The sequence below is a fragment of the Nymphaea colorata genome, chromosome 1, assembly GCF_008831285.2.
Source record: "Nymphaea colorata isolate Beijing-Zhang1983 chromosome 1, ASM883128v2, whole genome shotgun sequence".
Taxonomy (NCBI): Eukaryota; Viridiplantae; Streptophyta; class Magnoliopsida; order Nymphaeales; family Nymphaeaceae; genus Nymphaea; species Nymphaea colorata.
The window spans coordinates 18929662-18950789 of NC_045138.2; the positions used below are offsets into that span (position 1 = coordinate 18929662).

Consider the following 21128-nt stretch of genomic DNA (forward strand, 5'->3'; position numbering starts at 1 on the left):
ATTGAGCTTCATCTTCAGCTCGGGTTCAGCAATACTTTGTTCTACGAGCCGAGTTGGCCTTGGGTTGACTCGTTGAACAAAATCGCTTCCGTCACCCCTGCGTCTCGAGCCATCGACTCGGTCGGTCGCCTTTGCTCTATTTCTGGAATATGCCTTGCAACGCCGTAGAAGGCAGGCAAAGCGACTCTACACGCACTTGCGTATCCGGTATCCCTTTTCCAGGCCAACTGCCCGGAAAGGTTGAAGCTTTTCTGTCGCAGTCCCCGAAATTCGGTCTCATAGTTTCCACCAAAGACAAGCTAATTGCTGAGATCCTCAACTCGTCTTCCAGGTGAGCCGTCGAAGCACCAACCTCGAATTCCGTTTGGTTTTTTGTTTGGATGAGGCGTTCTATCGAGATTCTATTCTAGCCGTTCAGTTTTCTGATGTTTCTCTCTTGAATTTTTTCATGTCTGAATCCCCATTTCAATTATTTCCATGTTCGACTTGCTTGCAATCATTCAGTGGAACGAATTTATGCTACTTACAGGATTTGCGCACGGTTCTCAACTGGGGTTTCCAGGTTTGTGGTGGAATTTCATGTTTTCCGGTGACTCGAGAAGTTGGTTTCTATTGCGTTGAGGAGTTGCTTAAGTCGGTTTTTCAACTTTGAGGAACTCCATGTCCATGGGATATGAATAATCGTAGAGGTGACATGTTCTGTGCAAAACAAGATAGAAATCTTTTGACCACTTGGACGCTTCTCGGTGTTGGCATGTACATCTACGAATCGTCTCTGTTTTCCTTTTGAACTCTTGGACGCTTCTTGGTGTTGGCATGTACATCAATAAATCGTCTCTGTTTTCCTTCTTATATTGTAGTGCGACAGGCACTTGCTGTTTGCGACAATACCATGGTCGTATTCATTTACACTGGCAAGTCATGGTGATGTTAATACCTTTCTTCATTCATATGCCGTCATTAAGTTTAAGCTTCATCAGAGATTTAGTAGAACTTGACACCAGCAGTGCGAATTCTTTCAAGTCTTTTGGCACTTTAACGTTGGGTTTTTAAGATTTTGATGTCGCTTATGCTGATATGTACATTAGTCCTGTTGCATCATTAAATTCTTTTTGCTGCATTGATCTTTTGGTTTCCATTCCTTGTAATGAGTATAATCTTTGATGGTACCAACTTACGGATTTGAGTTCAACTCTTAAAAATCTGATGCGTTCCACTTGGCTCTGAAATACCGAAAGACAGTTGTGTTCGAGCGTTGCGATTTGTAGTAACATTGATGCTATGGTTATCTATTCAGTTTTTAGTGGCTGGTCTTTAAGCATAGATCTTCGGCATTCTTGCTTACTTTCGCAGTAGAATACTTTGCTTTTGCAGTTACAGTTAATGGTTTTATGTGCCATCTCTCCATGTCATTTTTTATCAATATAGACGTTATTGTGATAGTAAACTGCAAAAAGAAGCGTCACATTGATTGGTGCCAAATTACATGCTAGGGTCCAAGTTTTGTTATTCTTATTTTCTTCTTTTTTTGAAACTCATGCAGTGTCCTTAAAGAGAAAATCAAGAAGGGAAAGGGAACTGTATTCTATTATTATAACAAGTTAGGTAGTATCAGTCTTTCACATGCCATGAATTCTATTCAAGTTGCATAATTGAACGAAGCTGGATTTTAACTTTTCAGTAGTAGTCTCAGGAGTTGATGCTCCGAGAAAGATCTGCTTCTGGGCCTCTGGCGATAGTGATTTAGATAATGAGAAAATTTGATCTAGAGGAATCAGATTATTGCAGGATAACCTATTCATTGTGCATTTGCTAGTTATATACTTTTCTGCTAATCCTTTTCCAAATCTTTTGTAGGTGTGTACCCTCCTCTTTGGAGTGTAGACTTCCTTTTCTTTAATCCGTCTGCCTTCCCTACTATAGGTTTAGTAACTCTCTCTCTCTCTCTTTTTATCTCTTTTTGTATTGGCAATCTGTCAAATATTTTTCTCTCATGTTCTTCTAAAGCATGTTTGTCATTTTTGTTGTGCGGGCACTGGGCAACTGAATTTTGAAGTAACCGGTATATTGACTGCCCTTCTGTTAAAGATAGGTCACCCTGAAGCAGTCTGACAACATGTCTGATCTGATTGAGGGTCTTCCTGATGATGTTGCCCTTCGCTGCCTTGCATATGTTCCATTTGTTCATCATCTGAAACTGCAGCTTGTTTGCCGTTCATGGAGAGATGCACTCCGCAGTCCTGAGCTACTTAAGGCTCGTCATGAGGTTGGAGTGGCTGAAGAATTCCTGTGTGTGTCTGCATTTGAGCCAGAAAACTTGTGGCAGCTATATGATCCCCGATTAGATATTTGGATGACACTTACAACTTTGCCATCAGAGATCAAGCATTTGTCAAACTTTGGGGCTGTATCTGTTGGTGGAAAACTATTTGTGCTTGGTGGTAATAGTGATTCTGTGGATCCTCAGACGGGGGATCATGACAGCATTTTCCCAACCAATGAGGTTTGGTCCTACAATCCAATTCTTCGGCAGTGGACTTCATGTGCACGGATGTTGGTTGCCCGGGCAATGTTTGCATGCTCTGTGCTAGATGGGAGAATAATTGTTGCTGGTGGCTTGACTGGTTGCAGAAAACCTTCCACCAGTGCAGAAATATATGATCCTGAGAAGGATACATGGGATGCAATAGCAGAGCTTCGCCACACTTGTAACTCAGCTTGTACTGGTATGGTGATCTCAGGAAAGTTTTATGTGCTGCATAAGGGATTGTCGATGGTGCAGGTGCTGGAACACCGTGAGAATCGTTGGCTGGTAGAGGACGAAGAATGGCTGCAAGGTCCTTCAGCCATGGTTGGGGGGATTTGTACGTATTACACGGTGGCTTGATTATCCGACCAGTAAAACCACTGATGTTAGTGATTTCAATTGCATTTGACTTCCAGAGCAGGATTGGGTTTGCGCTTATTGGACAAGGTCAGAGTCTCTATCTGATTGGAGGTGTGGATGGTCCTGGACAGTGGAACGTCCCAATCAAATTGCTATCTGATGTGAATGTCTTGAACGTGAAAATCAGGGGTTCAACTTGGCGACAACTATCCCCAATGACACGGTGCCATGGCACTGTGGTTGGAAGTACATTGCTGACGATTTAACTGTCACTGTCTATAATCCTTCATCTTTTTTCATTTTCCTTTTCAGGATTCAGTGAAATGGCTTGTGTCTTGTCTGAGTATATATCAACATTAGTGTTTGGATTCAAAGGAGTCGAGTATTTATTTGTCGTCTATGCCGGTTGGTTCCTACTGCTTCTTGTTAGCTCATCACCTGATGAGTGGATAATGCTGTTATGTTGGTTAATGTTGAGAGTGTGGTCCGGAAGTTCTTGCTTCTGTAGATTATCTTCATATTAGGGATGCAAAGACGTCTAAATTCTTATCCATTAATCGCAGCATTTCTAGCGCATGCCAATTGACTAGTATTTTGACAAGTTCATTGATTTTTCCATTGAAATGCAAGTTTGCATCTGGATACAGGTCAAAGGTTGAGTAGTTTTTTCATATTAAACATGAGCATGTCTAACCTCAGGTCTAAGTAATTGTTGATTGGTACGAGACCAAAGACTTGCATGTTCGTCACTCAGCACTTCAAAATAAGATGGATCATAATCCGAACGGGACATGCCTCCATGATGACCACGCCCCTTTGTCGTGCTACCACAAGTGCAGATTATGGCACACCTTGGTTTACATGGAAGGTGAAATGTCGTCATGGTCTACTGTTATTAGTATATTGCTAAAGGGTCCATATCAGTCTACACATCAGTATTCTTGCTCCACGTTAAAAGTGTCTATGGAGTCATCATTTGTCAATTAATATTATATGTTTCAATTTGCTTTTACTATTAAAAAATCTAGCCCAATCCGTAAAGCATCTTACTAGGTTAGGTCGCTCGGTGCAATCGTTTTCATAGATACTCTTTTGGACCTCATTACGGTTCTCATGGAACTAGTTTTCCGAACGGCTGAGAAAAAGTGGCCTGTGGATTTTTCTGCAACAGTATTCTTCTGGGATGTTCCCTAGTGGTACTTGTTTGCTATCAGTCTCCCACCTATATTTAGCTATTGAATGGAATTTACCGCTAACCAACTCGTTGACAACACCTTCTTCTAGGATGTTCCCTGCGCAGCTTGAATCTTAAAAGATCAAGCAGGTTGGAGCAGATATCTGGCCATTATGCGGCTAGTTTTCGCGATGGTCATACTTGAACCGACAGATGTGAGACCTGGCCTCCGGGAGACGCTGGAACTGCTTGAATCACAGGCACTGCACAAAAGATCTGTGGTTTGTCTCTTCATAAACAGAATCTCGGAAAGGCCCATTCTTCTAGGCGACCCAAACAGGCCTCCCAAGAAATACCGCAGGATGCGCTCCATCTATATTAAACAATCTAAATGTCGGACAATAGAAGAAAGAAAATTTATTATGTTGCTGGATTGAACAGAAAGCCGTTCCTTGGAATACAACCAACAAAAAGTGGATCCATTCAATCCGTGCAATTATTGCATCTTCCACGCTTTACTTTTTCTCAAATCTGTTAGTTAGTGAGAACAGTCCACATGTCAAAATGGAAACTGTACAATATGCAGTGAGAAGGGTTCCGTCGTCGGCAACAAGCTGGTTAGACGGGAAAGTTGCAGCAATCCAGTAGCAATTCGCATACTGTGAAGAAAAAAAGGGAGTGAATCCATGGTGTATTGTACAATTACAACACAACTCAGCCCAGCTATATCTGCTCGAGAATCTGAGCTCGACATTTTTTCCGTGTGTGACCTGATTGATTGCAATGCCCGCAACTCACTATCCGCTTTGCCCGAGTAAGGGTTTCTGCACGAACAAGCTTCTTTTTCGGGCGGCCAGGTGGCCGGCGGGTCTTGGGCGGACGAATGACTATATCAACGCTAGCACCACCATTCTTGCTCCCTTCTACCCTATCCTTCCAAAGGCTTTTATCTGGGATTGGGCTTATGGTCTGAGAGTAGGCCTCCCGATAGCTTGCGACTGAGAAGCAAGATTCTGCAAAGAGACGGGCATTTTGGCCGCAGGACAGAAGAGCAGCAGTAGCATGTGCACACGGCAGGCCAAAAAGCTGCCAGCGACGACAGGAACAGCAGCGGGTCCTTATATCCACAATATTTGTCCGCTCAGTGGAGACAATCTCAAACTCAACTTCGTTTGCACGAAGAACTTGGTAACATCGAGAATCAGCAATGGCTTCCGACATGCGTTTTTCTGCAGATGGCACGAGTATGGCCGACCATGCTGCCCCTCTATCACGGCGTTCACTAAAACAATCCGTTAGTCGAGCCCGGAAAGACTCCATTACCTTGATTATTGGAAGGTGCTGCGAGTCACTAACCCATGTACTCAACAGTTGTGTGATGCCTAAAGTAAGATGGCCATATCGCACTCCTTCAAAATAAGCCACAGCCCACAGATTAGGTGGATACCTGTTCACCCATTGGACAGCATCGCGTGAAATCTCTTCCATCTCCCCCAATCTTGCTCCAAACTCCGCTGTTGTAAGTGAATAAGCAGCATTCCAGAACAGGTTAAGCAATTTTGTGTTCTTAAACTCATCACAGAAATTCTCACTAAGATATCGCAAACAGAAACCATGGTATGCAGTTGGAAAATGTGTCTCGACTGCCTCTACAATTCCTTGTTGCCGATCAGATAATATTGTCAGTCTAGGCATGTTCTCTGTGTTGACTCCAAGAAGTTTCCTCAACTCTGATAGGAACCACATCCAGTTCTCATCTGTCTCAATATCAACAACGCCAAATGCCAGAGGGAAGACTGAGCCATCGCCATCTACAGCAGCAGCACATAAGAGGGTGCCCAAGTACTTGCTCTTTATATATGCTCTGTCTAGTTCCAAGAGAGGTCGGCAACCATGGATAAAACCATAAATAGATGCTCGATAAGATATAAAGAGGCGATGAAAGTGATTTTCTTGTCCTGTGGCAACAACAAGAGCTATACTTCCTGGATTTGTTTTCCTAATTTGTTCACAGTATGCAGGAAGAAGGCGGAATCCTTCTTCATAAGATCCATGAACAGCAGCCATACTACGCTCCTTACCTCGCCAAGCTTGCATATATGATACAGCCACTCCATGTCGTTCACGTATTTCTTTTAGTATGTCATTGGGCTTGTAGCGTGGATCAGCTCTAAGCCATGACTCAACAGACTTTGCAACCCAAGATACAGATGCCTGTTGATGGCGTGAATTACGAACTCCTTCACAGGTATGTTCTCCACGCAATGTCCTTATTGTAAATGTTTGACCACTGGAACACTTTGCAGCATGTACACGCCAAGGACATCCTTCTTTGGCACACTTGGCTATCACACGACATCTATCTGACTTCACCATTCGAAGATCAAAATGAAAAGCAATTGCAGTTTCTTTTAGCATCCGACGACACTCATCGACATCTGCAAACTCTTGCCCCACCGATAAAGTTTGCCCAAGGGACACAGGATGATCCTCTCCCAAATTGTGCATAAGCAAGGCATCATCTTCAGTTAAAGGTTGTTCAACAGACACAAAAGACTGGTCTTCCATCAAGGTATCAAGGGAAGTATAGTATACCACGACTTTCACAGCAATAGACAGCTTTTATTCCCAGAAATTCCCTAACATACGGAATTTGGTGCCCTCCGCTGGACGGTTAAGGATAAAAATCTTTTCAATCACATCTAACATCTCACCCAAAGCCTGAAAATACCACAGAAGAAAGCAGTTACTGACCATTTGCAATTTTAATGTGATACCTCAAAATCTGGTGCAGCTAGAATTATCAAGGAGCTTCCTCTTAGGTGAGGAAGCAAGACCAATGAATAATGAAGCTTTGAAAAGATTACTACCAGCCAAAGTAAACTCCAATTCACTACATGAATTGTGCACTCGAAAAATTGAAAGAATAAATATCCTTCAAAGTTACTTAGCTCAAAATTCGGCTTAACCCAACAACAAAAGTCAATTATAATAGATTATAGAAGGAGAAAAAATGTAGTCACGTAGAGAAAGGTAAACAGCTAGCCAACTATTGAAAGTTGAAATATTAAAACAGTTGGCAAGACATGTTTTTCAACAACAAATAACTCAAAAGTCAAACAACACTATGTGTAGCATAACAACCGAAGGAATAGAATGAAAAGGGGAAAAAAAGAAACACTGGTTGAGACAGTAACGCCTACACAAGAAATATTAGCTGTTGATCAGCATTCAACAAGACAACAGAAGGCTAATAAGATTCGGGAAACGAAAAGACCTGTCCACTGAACTATGGAGTACTACGGTAGCATTTTCTCTCCGAAGACACTGTGGTTGCTTTCTCATCATTAGCGTTCTGATAAGATGGGAAAGTGCTCTAGTATGATGACTATTGTATAGCATGGGACTAGAGGAATTGACAGTATACATTTTGGATTTTACTGGTATATGATTAGAGACTACAGTACATATGAAAGCCATAGCCTTTGCTATCATCAAATCGCCTCTAAGCATTCAACTGCTTCATGGTTCAATCTAAGGGGGGAGAAAAAAGATCGTGAGACTAAAAATTAATTCCATATATCAGTAGGGCGATTGATCCTTAACCAGAACAATCTGAAGAATAAACTCCACTTATGAGAACCTCGCAGATAACTTCAGCCAAGCGAGAGCATGTTGGCACCAACTATATTTCGGGTAGAAACTTGCCGGCTACTGTTTGCAGCATAATGGGCCAATGATTGAGCACAATAACTTACCTAATTTGAATCTTCAGCTGGAAAATAAGCTCCGGTTAAGTATTGTCCCTTCTTCGCGTGCACATTTCCTAAATAATATTCAACAAGGGCGGAGGGCCCCTTCACCCACAGAAAGAAAGGTCGACACACTGTCGCATTTTGTGTGGGGCAGAAGTTTTTTTCTTAAAATGATAACATGCATCATACATTCTCCTATACCATTCAACTGAACGTAGTTAAAATCCTAAAGCCGACGACACTATGAACCAAACCACTCATGACGGAGAACTCTGAACTGATAATTGCTAAAAAAAAGCAATGAAAGATCAAGCTCCGTCCAATGCCAAAAATAAAGCAAACAAAAAGAAGACCAAATTGAAAAAATATCTCACAATTTCGAACCCTAAGAAAGCGGGAACCGAGGAAAAACCTTCCATGTACGCACCAAGACGAAACCCTAACTAAAAGAGATCAAGCAAAACAAGCAAAAAGAAGGGGAGAAGACTGTGGATAATGGAGAGATTATGGTTACCTCAAATGATGAATGCGAAGAACTCTCAGCCTGGACCGCCACGAAATCTGGAGAGAAAGAGAGAGATTAGAGTTCCTCCTCTTCCCCGCTTTTCTCGACAACCTCTGGTCTTAAAATTGGATATGGATTTTCCCGATTGGTTTGGACCTGAGTCTAATATCAGATTTCGAACTCAAACCATTTGGATAAGGGACTTTCTGATCTTAAGCAGTGTCGGGTCCGAACGCAGACTGTTCTTATTCCCAGTACCACACGACATTTTGATCGATACGCATGGCATGGCCCCTGTCAGTTACTTTTACTTTGTTTTATTTGGTCTAGTTCATGAGTAATTGATAAGATTTAATAACATACAAACTATTAATTTTCAGTTAAAATTGTTTCTGAGCGAATGGCTCCATGTTTTTAAAGCAAAGTCTGGTTCTGTCTTCAAATCTAAGTTTTTGGAGTGTTTGAGTGCCATCAAAACTCCGTTTGTTTAAAGAAAACCTAGTTTTGACAAAATCTGATTTTATAAGAATGAATGGAAAACCTAATGTTTTCTAGCTTATTCAAAAAAGCCAGGTTTTCAAAAACTAAAATTCTAAAACTCATTAAAAAAACTTGATTTTATAAAACCTCGTTTTTAAAAAAACTGGGTTAGAGCTAGACGCCCCTTAAGCCTTTGAACTCAAAGTGACTAAGTCTCCCACTCAAGTGCTTTTTTCCACTTTTAATAAACTAATAACAAAAGAAGAACTGTTGTCTAAACCAGCCACTGGTTCAGTTCAATGTCACCTGGGTGCGTTTCCCAGGAGCTCGCACCCGCACCGGGTGCGGGTGCGGTGCGGGTGCGCTCCAGGTGCGCACCCAAACCGCACCCGATGATGAGGCGCACCCAAACCGCACCCAGGGGAGTTGGATCAAGTTCCGAGTCGAATCCAAATCCAAACCAAGTTTATTGCTGGATATGATTTTGGGATGAAATCAGATTAAAAATCCACAAAATCAAATCCCCATCGACCGTTGCATCTAATTTAATACATCTATAGATATATTATATGTTCTCTTTTCTCTTTCAAAAAAACCATACAGGACTAAAGAATGGTGGCTTTCATAAAACGATCTGTTTGCCTTTTTTTCAAACATTTCTTTTTTGATTTTTTCCCACTATCATAAAAATGTATAATTTTAATTGTGTTATTCAATTTCTACGAAAAATTAATAATAATAATAATAATATTAATATTAATAAAATATCTTCACCGCACCACCGCACCTAATTTTTTTGAGATGTGCCGCACCGGCACCCGCACCGGCACCGACACCGGCACCCGCACCCGGCATTCAGGTGACATAGGTTCAGTTGGATTCTACTTGAATGCCGGTTTCTTAGTCAGATCTGGATCCACCTACGAATACCAAGGTATCCAATTTGGATCAAGATCCGTTTTGACTATGAAATTGGATTTTAGATTCGGATATAACTTTTTTCTTTGTTTATATTCAAACACAAATTCAAATATAAATATGTGAACTTAAAAGTATATGCAGTTAGAATTCAATCTATTGACAACCCTTTTGGCAACTGCCTTAACGGGGAAAACATGCAGAACAAATGAACTTCCATTCCATTGACTGTCTGATTGCTTACAAGTCCTTTCATGTGAAGCTCCTCAAATACACTTAAACAAAGGTTTTTCATTTAAGAGGCTAACCTTTTGACTATACAACCCCAAATAGGCCATACATTTGTGGCTGTTAAGTCAATGGCAGGGCTAGGATTTTTTGGTTGAGAAATTGACGCCGAATGTCGTATGAATATCTCATGTGACACCATCTAGGCCGCCTAACTTGGTTACAAGGTAACTTTTGATGCACTAGCCCACAAGTAGTTCTGCTGCTGCTAGGGGTAAGCTCAGAAAAAAAAAAATTATATGTAAAAAATCAAATTTTTTTAGTTTGGCCCGACCTACAGATGGTTTGGCCCGCCCCTGAAAAAAATCCTGGCTCTGTCCATGACTGCTGTTGTTAGTATAGTTAATCCTTATCTTAGTTTCCAATCACTAGCGAACTCTTTGACATTAAGAACAACATGTAAACGTTTTGTGAATGCACCTCAAAATTAAATTAGATTTATGAAACATTTGTTCAGATATCTAATGATCTTTTCTCAATTTTGAATTTATGAAACACTCTTACTTTATTCGTACTACTAAACAACCCCTAAAGAAACGCCTTAAAATTATTCATGTTAAAACATGCACTTGAATATTTTTGTTTTTAACTACATCTAAATGACATAAACAATACTAAGGTCCAAAAAACCTGGACGGAGCCGGGGTACCATTTCCCGTAGTTGATTTTCTTAGCGTTTATGTGGTTCAGGAAAGGCGGCCGGACTTGCCCTACCGGTCCTCATGCCTTGACGCCCACGGCGATTCACCTTGTCGCGTCCTCGTCGTCATCTTTGCCCAGACCCGTCGGTCCAACCGTAGGCGAATCTCATTCCAGGTTCCTTCAAGGCCAAGGTATTGCAACTGACAAAACTGCCCCTCAATGTGACCACTTGTTGCAAAATAACCAAATTCAAAGTTCAACGCAATGGTGTGAAAAGTGTAAGGCCGTCTGATTGGTGTCGTGACTAAACTGGGCGGGAGGAATTCAGGAATTATATATACATATAAAGAGAGAGACTTGGCTTCCACGAAAAAAATTAGATAAACACGACATAAAAGATCGATGTCATATTTAGTAGCTATGTTTCAATAATCATGACCATGAAAATAGGGGCGATCTTATAGTTTAGTCAGATTATATGGATTCTCTTGTTCTCTGCAGCTCTATAAAATTACCGTTCCTCTTTGCGTGTCTTACACACTACGCAAATGGGGGAGTCGAAGAGGGAAGCGGGAATGATCAGCCTGAGGCCGTTTGAGGAGAGCGACCTGGACGACCTGATGGTATGGAGCAGCGACGATCGAGTGACCCGGTGGTGCGGTTGGGACTCCTTCACTTCCAAGGAGGAAGGCCGGAGATGCCTCGATCACATGATCGCCCACCCTTGGAACAGGGCCGTCTGCCTCGACGGCCGCCCCATCGGCTTCGTCACCGCCAGGCTCGAGCACCGCGGCAGGGCGGAGCTTGGCTATGTCTTAGCCTATGATCACTGGGGCAAAGGGTTCGCCACACAAGCAGTGAAGATGGCCGTCCCCTTGATTTTCCACGAGTTTCCGGACAGGGAAAGGATCGATGCTCTGGTCGACGTCGAGAATATTGGGTCGCTCAAGGTCCTGGAGAAGGCGGGGTTCGTTAAAGAGGGTCTGCTCCGGAAGTATGTCTGCCATAAGGGGAAGATGACGGATATGTTCATTTTCAGTATCCTCGCCTCCGAGTATAATCTTTAATTTCTATGCGCCGGATTTCATCGGAAGAACTCCGAATGAGCTTCTCATGCCATTAGACGAATTGCATATGATCACGGATCATGGTGCACTTTGGGGTGACTAGGCCTCTTCGTAATTCCAACTACGAATGAAATATGTAATTTTTAGTTGATATATACATGTCAAAATTGAGCCTGAAATATATCATTCTCAGTTGATACATATTTGTCAAAATTGGGCCTTCTTGGTTACAATAAACTTGGGCTGAGTCCTAGACGTTCTTGCTCCAGTTCAATGTTGGCTTGTGCTTAAGAAAGCTTAAGCACGCGCACACACACACATAATACATGAAGTAGAAACCAAAAATCTGTTTTGGAAAAACCAAAGGGACATTCGATCGAGCCTACCTAGGTCCAGCTCTACTCGTTTAACTAGATCAATTCACTTATAAGCTCGACTTCAACTCATTTAATACACAAATTGAGCTCCCAATGAGATTATATGAGCCGAATCTAGAGTTACTAAACCCATTTACAGCCCTAGGCCTACTCAGACAATTATGGGCATTTTCTACTAAATATTATTCAAAAATCTAATTTAAAACATTCATAAAATATGAAAAATTAACACATGGCACTCTTGAATCCGGCATCAAATTATTCCGATACGATTCGAATAAATCCAATTCCATTGATTTGCTCACATATATGGCTCTTTTGTATCGGTCTGTAGTGCATTATTCTTTTTATTTGATATATAATATAATTATATATCGAAAATAAAATGTACGCATAATCATACAAGATTTTAAGAGCAGCACCAAAATCCAAAACAAGCAGAGGCGTGGATATTGGATCGGCACTATAAGAATACGATGTTCGAGCGTGCAGACCTATCGGATGTCATGGCATGGCTCACCGACGATCGCGTAGCTAAATGGTGCTGGTGGGATGCGCTTCGGGGCAGAAATGAAGTTCGATCGTTCATGGAGATCTCCCTTAGCTCCTGTTGGTCCAGGGCCATCTGCCTCGACGGCCAGCCCATCGGCCAAGTGACTTTCAAGGAAGGCGCAGGCATCCAGAGGTTGGCTACGCATTAGCCTATGACTACTGGGGTAAAGGCATCGCCACACAAGCCCTGAGGATGGCCGTCTCTGCCATCTTCCGGGAGATAAAAGGATTGACGCCTTTACAACTAACACCAATTTTGAAACGCAGAAAAGGCTGGGTTCATGAAAGAAGGCCTGCTGAGGAAGTATCGGGTTAAGGAAGGAGAGATTCTGGATAAGTTTATCTATAGTATTCTCGCTTCTTAAACCCCATATATATGCTAGCTTGGTGTGTATTCTCGCTTCTTAAACCCCATATATATGCTAGCTTGGTGTGTATTCTCGCTTCTTAAACCCCATATATATGCTAGCTTGGTGAGATATAAATGTATCAGACTGCTGTACAACTTGTGTGAGATCATCTAGCAAGCTCCGTTACTGTGTTATGTCTTTTTATTAAGCATTGTTGTCCAACCTGATGTAAGATAAATAGTGGTGCACGATTTTTCGTGCAAAATTATGGTTAATGGCTAAAATATCTTTGGTTTACACTGAAAAAAAAAAAACTTTTTGTAAAGACAAAATTGAAAATGGAAAAAAGTAAAAAAAGACTATGAAAGGCATTTATTTTTAATCAATTACCAAAATATTCTTCCTTCCTTTACTATGCACGGTGAGCCCACAACACATATGACATAACTTTCTCTCTTAAGATGCACCTCGTCAAGCTTCGTGACCTTTCTTTCTTTTACAAGAAATGCAAGTTTCAAGCTAGCTTATCATATATCATCAATTTAGCATTCAAAAGTAGCCTCTATCAAAACAACCTTGTCGCCAGGTATATATATATATATATATATATATATATATATATATATATATATATTAAATGGTGACCCTGACTGTATAGAGTCACCCAACCCACTTGAAAAGAAGAAGTGTAAAGTAATACTATACGATCAAAATGGTCATCACTTTTTCCTTTCAAGTATGCATCATGAAGGATTGAACATCTAGTTGATATCTTGATTTGGATCTTCATTCAAAACCAAATAATATCTAAAAACATGTCAAATATCGACAAAAAATGTACACAACAAAATACAACTGGATCCAAATGAACACTGGGCCGATCCACGCACAACTCGCTTCCACCTCAGGTCACATCCTCATCCCGGTCCAAGCTCGTTGCCTTTCTCATGTTTTAAACAAATCCTGTAAAAACAAATGAATACACTCTGAAGTGGCTATGGTATATTAGTTTTCATTTACTTGCAACCATTTGCATTCACGTTCCATATAAATCATAATCTCAGCCGGTACAATTATTCAATATGGATTTTAGCCCCACCCGTACCATTATTTACATGGATCGGTTTGATCCCGTACCACGCAAAGTTAGTACGAGATGACAAGAGTTCAGTACTTAGATTTGTTTGTTTTGGTTATGGCTGGGGATGTCAAGAGACCAATTTAGATAGGATCCAAACCAGTAAAAAACTTGTACTGGTGCCACGAATTTGGTGTGGCACAATAGTGGTGCTAATGATCCAAACTGCATACATTTGTGTTCGCAAAAGAAAACCCCAGTTTTATGTGGGGCAACCTAAATTTTCAAAATATTACAAGTAGTATTCTTTTATTTTTCAAAGTTTTTTTTTTCTTATTATGGGGTGAGGGGTGGGGGTGCCGGAAGCACATTCCGGTGCATCGCTGGAGGTATGGGAGCACAAGTACTTTTGCACCAAGCATTTCCATCAACCATTGAATTTTATTTCCCAAAAATGCAAGTCTAAATGATGTAATAATTTCTTCAATTAAAACTAGGAATGTTACTTTCTCTCCTTCTTTCTCTTTCTCTTTTGTATTTAGGGATTTCTTGTCCTCAAATTTTGTTATATATTTTCATTTTATCGGCTCTTTCTCGCTCTACAAGTTGCGTAACTTAACCAAATAATGGCATAGAGTAAAAGACTTTAGAGTTGAAAGTACCGAGTTAAAATGCACCTTTAAATCTGTGAGGCAACGTGTTGGACAACACCAAGTGATGTGAAAGCTACAACAACGAGGACATTTGATTGGAGCCTGTACTCTTGTTTCACTCTAAAGGGTAACCGTTGGGTGGTTTTCATGTAACTAATGAAAAATAAACACCATGGGATGTGAACACATTTAAAATTAAATCTAATCCAAGTCGGACTCCAATTAAATATTTACGTAAATCCAAATATGATGAGATACAATTTCTTAAATTTAAATCCGATCTGATTTTTGTTCCATGTTCGACTTCTTTTAAATGGCTTAACTGGATATTGATTCAAATATACGATTTATTGACATCTTTAACCAAAAAAAAAAACCCAACACATTTATGAAGGGACATTTTGAGAGAATTAAGGACAATGTGTTCTTGGTGCACAAAGAACATGCACTTATTATTTCAAGAAACTTGTTATTTCAAGAAACTTGGTGTAACCTTAGATATTGTCTCCAATTCTAACAGTTAAGTGCTCGAGGTGATCAGATTATGGTTTTTAGAGCAAGAATATGAAACCTGTTTTTTAATATGCATTCCACGAACATTTATTGTACCAACAAAAAGTTTTACTGATCATCAAACACGTCCACTCTTTCATAAACATGCATTAAGTAACCTTGAAATACTGGTGGACTATTTTATTAAACATACAAGACAAAGAGAGGTTAAAAACTCAATTCATGTTTTGAAAATTTTCGTTTACTTACTATTTAAACTTGTAGGGGAGCCTTTACTGTTGAGTTCTAAGGCCATCAATTTAGACTGCATAAAACACATATAGGATGAAATTAAACAGAGGGAGAGGGGAGGATTCAAGCCAACTAATTTGCCTCTCAGAGAGAGATTTATTGCCCATAAGAAACGAATTGATGACAAATTTTATACCAAGCAACTAACAAAAAGGCCAAAAACTAAAGAAAAATAACTTGATCAAAAAAGCAGAAAGAGGAAGAAAGCACTTGAAGACACATAAAGGCAAAGGCGATACACAGAGAACGAAAAAGGACGACAAGTTGGAGAAGGTAGAAAAAGGAAGATGGGGAGAGAGAGGATAACTGGGTAAAATATAATGTCGGTGAAGAATTACCTTGAAACTGTCTAAATTTAAAGATGAAAATGAATAAAACTGGAAAAGTGCTTTTCTGAGAATTCCCCAAAGGTGAGGATCATTATGAAAAAATATCAACCATTAAATCGGGATGCTTGACGTTGATTGCCTGACTCGTTGAGCTCTCTCAGTCTCCCTCTCAAATGGAGGAGAAGAAGAAGGAAGTCTGCATTACACTTCGGCCGTTCGAGCTTACAGACCTCTCGGACGTCATGGCATGGGTCGCCGACGATCGCGTAGCTCAATGGTGCCGGTTGGATGCTTTTCACAGCAGAGAGGACGCTCAGTCGTTCCTCGAGAGCTCCCTGATCGCTCACCCATGGGCTAGGCCCATCTGCCTCAGCGGCCGCCCCATCGGCCAAATGACTTTCAAGCAGGGATCTGACATCGAGCGTTGCCGGGGAGAGATCGGGTATGCATTAGCCTATGAGCACTGGGGCAAAGGCATCGCTACGGAAGCCCTCAAGATGGCCGTCAATGCGATCTTCTGCGGGTTCCCAGAGATTCAAAGGATCGACGCTGTCGTCATCGATTGGAACGTGGGATCACAGAAGGTCCTGGAAAAGGCTGGGTTTGTTAAGGAGGGGCTGCTGAGGAAGTATCGTCTTAAGAAGGGGGAGACTTTAGATATGTTTGTTTATAGTATTCTCGCTTCATGATGCCGTTGCTCAGTAGACATAATCAGCGATAGAAGCTATTTTCTTTTAGTTTTCTCGTAGACATATAAGATGTCCCGGTCTGTTTCGCGGAATGCTTAGTATGGATGTGTCATTTTTCTTCAGTTATTACTGTTGATATAAAAATTTACTATTGGCTTTCAAAATTTTGCAAAGGCTTTGATTTTATAGAAAGACTTTTGGGTGGATTGGTAACAAGGATACTTTGCATGAATCTACTTTAAAATTACACCAAATTTATGAAACAATAGTTCTACTATCCGATGAACCTACAACAACAATTGTGGCATATTCATAGACATTCACAAAATTTTTCTACTGCTAAACGACCCCTTTAGGTACCGTTTCATTGCTGCAAGGACAATGCATGTGAAGGGGCTGCCTTTGGCATGAATGTACATGAGAGGCCTTTGTTTTTGCCTTTATTGACTTCTATTCCGTGATACCCTGTAATTAGTCTTATGAGGAGATCCATTCCCTTAATTAATTCAGATATGGAATGGTGTTCAGAATTTTCTTTTGTACAGTGTGGTGGTCTAGTGCCTCTCTGTATCTTCTTTCTTTGTATTTTAAGGTTAAGGAGGTCTTTCCTCCCTGCAAATTTGCTTGGAAAATCCTCCATAAACAATTTTTGAGGTGTCAAGTTTGACAAATCCGAGATTTGATTTCTCATTGTTTAGTTTCGGGATTAATTTTATTTATGATTTTAGAAAGGATTTCTTTTTGTGATTTTATAAACGAGGGCTATATATTTTATGGAAACTGTCAAATAGAACATTAAGTGAATTTCTGTTAGTGCTGCACTTTTTTTTATTACCAAGTACGTTTCCTTAACAAATCAATTACCAAGTCATAAAAATAAAACGAAAATCAATATCTGGTTAAGTTGTTGGCTTCTAAGAAACTTTTACAAAAGACATTCACATTTTATTGATGTAACAGAGACGAAAAGTTGTTTGATCAGGTCTGGATGTTGTGTACTTTGAAGATGAAGAACTGGTACTACACATGCTAATCATTGCATCTCTATGTCAAAATACAATTGCAAAACTTTGGCAATATTTTTCTTCAAACACGTATTTTGATAATCAAATTGGACTAAGAAATTCTAGTAAGTGTTTCTTCTGGGTAGTAAGAGTTTTCTTCCGGGTTCAAGGAGAGAGAGAGAGAGAGAGAGATCTAATAAGAGTTCTCTTCTGCGTTTAAAGTAGCGAAGAAAAGGCTTTCATTCATAGCACTAGCTACAAACAGATTTTGCGTTCATTAATGCTCATGATAGCCTTCCTTGTCACACGGTATTGAATTGTTGGATCTACCAGAGAAGGCTTTCAGATGATGATGTAGAAAGACTAGTTGTCGCACCTTTGAATTCAACTGGTAATTGATTTGCTATTACGCATATCGCTACAATATTACTGGCTTTCGATAGATGCACCGACCCAAAATAAAATTGAAGTATCTTCACAGCGTGCCATCATTCCAGTTGTACAAGAAGAGCTCATTTCAGATAAATAGGTAATACATTTTTCGGGAAACATGCGGATAAAGCCACTAGTAGCAAATAGTTGTTAAGATATGCATTTTATTCACTGGTCAAGATGTCCATTTCAAATAAAAATTTAGCATCATAGAAATGCCATAAGAACTTTTATATGGTATTTAATGCAATAGTGATATCTTGTGGTGGTCTCTACAGTAGATAGGATATTGCATTACTGTAGCAGAAACTCAAGAGTGATGGTCACAATGAGATCCAAAAATGGGTGAACTTATGCCCTTCATAAATTTTATGAATATAAAGAAAGCAATGAGCATTGGAAGCAACCAAAAAGAGCTCGGCAGCTTAGTATTTATTATATTTGTTCTTAAATGATGGAAATCGACTTTTTTTTTTTGTTTCTAAGGTCCAACACAAATCATCCTGTGACTGGACCCGTTGGTTGCTTAAGGTGTACTGGAATTGCATTTCCTTTTTGCAAATTGGATGGGAAAACGGCATTTTTTCATGTCATTTTTGTGCAAACCCCCATTATAAATGCTCACTCTGATAAAGAAAACCATAACATGGACATGTAAGCAACACCAACAGCAGAAAATGGACATGTAACCATAAGATGGACATGTACACTAAGTTGAAGTTATGATAGAGTCAGAAATTGACACGTAACGGTAAAATGGACATGTACACTAAGTTGAAGTTATGATGGAGTTAGAAATGGACATGTAACCATAAAATGGACATGTACACTAAGTTGAAGTTACGACTTCCAGAAATTGAAAAAATAAAGAAGGAACTAAAGGCACTAACCTTTTCCCATCTTTACTGACCAACTACGTCACAGGTATGGGTATAAGTGTTGGTATGGGTCTCGATACGGGTATGGGTGTGGAGCACTTCAAAAAATTTGGATATGGGGAAATGACCATATATATATATATATATATAAAACATGGATTTTAAACAAACAAAACAATTGCATAAATTTCTATTAAAAGAAAACTAAGTTCCAGAAAAATCCCCAAAACAATTGCCAGTCGCTAGAAAACCTTACTAGAAAATCATGCTGAATAGGTGGGAGTTAGACCAAGAGAACATAAACTGCCGTTTAGTTTCTGTCAGATCATTTTTATATACGCGATTGTTTAAACAAAAAAAACTTAATTACTGGACAAAATCGACTTGGTCAACTTTGACCGAATTCATAAAAAGATGGATAGGGCCATGGGTGCGGTAACCACACCAGTGACAGGTTTGACCGTGTTCAAGCCGTGCCCAAGGGCATACCCATACCCATACCCATACCTGGGTCGACATTGGTATCTCACCCAAATAAAAGTAACCGTGTTATATAGCTGATCAACCGAATTATGGAGATAATATTTACAAAATATAACCAGATTTATAGGAAAACATGGCGTTCTCTTTCGCTTGCTTTCTGGCAAGTGCATATACTGATAGGTGGAAGCATTTTAAAGTGGCATTTCCATTTAAAGAATACTTTAAATTTTATCTTTCAGAAAATGTAAATTCAAACGATGTGTTATAACCGACGTATCAGCTTGAACCTAGAGTTCCATTACTAAATATTACCAAGATCACTTAGAGATACACAAAAGGCACAGCTTAGATCAACAAGAAGCCACAGCACTTCCCATGAATTCAAGTACAAGTTAAAAACCTCAAAATCAGATTTCTTGTCTCTCTTTCTGGGAACCTATTGTTAACTCCAGTTGTTGCAGTTGAACTATGACGTGCCTTTGAGGAATTTACCAGCTTAGCCAGCTCGAACTCCGATCAATTAGCCCGAACTCAGCTTGATAGACGGTGATGGAACTTGATCTCGACTCATCAAGCTCGTCTAACTGGTTCAGCTTCTGAAGAGGTGTGGCTTCTTCATGCTACAGAATGACAGCGGAGTCGAGGAGGCCAGATGGGAGCAGAGATGTAGACTAGAGACCTCTAATGTTCTACAGAGAAGAGAAAAATAAAAATCAGTTTGACAGATCAAGGGTTTCAGCTTTCAGAAATCTCTCGATCAAGGGTTTCTGAAAAGCTCAGAACCCTTGAGCTCGAGCGAGGGTTTTTGAGAATCCCGCAATTAATGACCATTCCCTATTCCATCAAGACTCCTCAAGTGTTGCAAATGATGCCTTCCAAGGCTTCCTTAACAAGTCGGCCAGTGAAGGAGTATAAAGAGGACTTGATCCTTGACCATTGTGGGCTGCATGCCTTGTAGGCTGCCAATGGGGTCATCGCCTTTAGGGCTGTTCAACGTGTCAAGCTAATTCATGCTCGACTCAAACTCACTCGATAAACTTGACTTTGAATTCGAGCTTGAGTTAAGAAATGAACAAGACAACCTAAACGAGTCGAGCTCGAGTTAAGTGGGCTCAGTTCGGTTAAGCTCTAGAAAGAAAATATATAAAATAAGTTTCATGAATTATCAAAAAAAGTAGATTGCTCAAATAGTTTTGCATGTACCTCTTTCTATAATACAATATTTTTTTAATGAAATGCTTGGCTCGCCTCAAGCCAATCTTCGGCTTGAGCTTAATCAAGTCGAATCGAGCCAAGTACGAGTTTCTTTCAGAAGACAGTTGAGCCGAGTTAGAGCTTAATCAACTCGTGTGGCCAGTCATAATAAGCATTTCCTTGATATTTTCATTATTAATGCTAAAAAATCTTATGTTCTTATAAGTTATAACAAAATGCTCCCTCCGGCATGTGACTATAGCTTAATCAATGAAAATACAGTTCAATTTTTATCTTCTCATTCCCAACAGCCATTCTCCAATACATTTCCATATAACAGTTTTTAATACAACAGGGATAGATCTCTCTTAGTACATATCCAGTTAACTCGTTACTTCATATATCCAGTTAACTCGTTACTTCATATGGCAGATATAACAATTAACCATACCAATGATCACCTGCTACAAACTTACGTTCTTACACTATTCCAACAGTAAGCTTATCAATTCCAAAACAACTAGGGATAGACCAAACACAATCTGCATTAACATTCGATTTTAGAAACTGCCATAATGTCAAACATCAG

The 21128-nt window shown here is 40.0% G+C and overlaps 3 protein-coding genes and 1 pseudogene across 3 annotated transcripts; 3 read left to right on the plus strand and 1 right to left on the minus strand.

Annotated features, from left to right (window-relative positions):
- The first annotated feature begins 134 nt into the window (after positions 1-134).
- On the plus strand, positions 135-3440 carry LOC116246009 (F-box/kelch-repeat protein SKIP30-like; annotated as a pseudogene).
- A 1013-nt stretch (positions 3441-4453) lies between these two features.
- On the minus strand, positions 4454-8463 carry LOC116248389 (uncharacterized). Its single transcript, XM_031621159.2, has 2 exons — positions 8331-8463; positions 4454-6782 (listed from the first exon to the last, which is right to left on the minus strand). The coding sequence occupies exon 2, from the start codon at positions 6627-6629 to the stop codon at positions 4785-4787; it is 1845 nt and encodes a 614-aa protein (XP_031477019.1). The 5' UTR covers positions 6630-6782; positions 8331-8463; the 3' UTR covers positions 4454-4784.
- Positions 8464-11135: 2672 nt separating this feature from the next.
- LOC116245662 (uncharacterized) lies at positions 11136-11958 on the plus strand. The gene has a single exon (XM_031617158.2). The coding sequence runs from the start codon at positions 11198-11200 to the stop codon at positions 11714-11716; it is 519 nt and encodes a 172-aa protein (XP_031473018.1). The 5' UTR covers positions 11136-11197; the 3' UTR covers positions 11717-11958.
- A 4074-nt stretch (positions 11959-16032) lies between these two features.
- LOC116262358 (uncharacterized) lies at positions 16033-16548 on the plus strand. Its single transcript, XM_031641698.1, has one exon. It carries the CDS (start codon positions 16033-16035, stop codon positions 16546-16548), a length of 516 nt encoding a protein of 171 aa, XP_031497558.1.
- The last annotated feature ends 4580 nt before the right edge of the window (positions 16549-21128 follow it).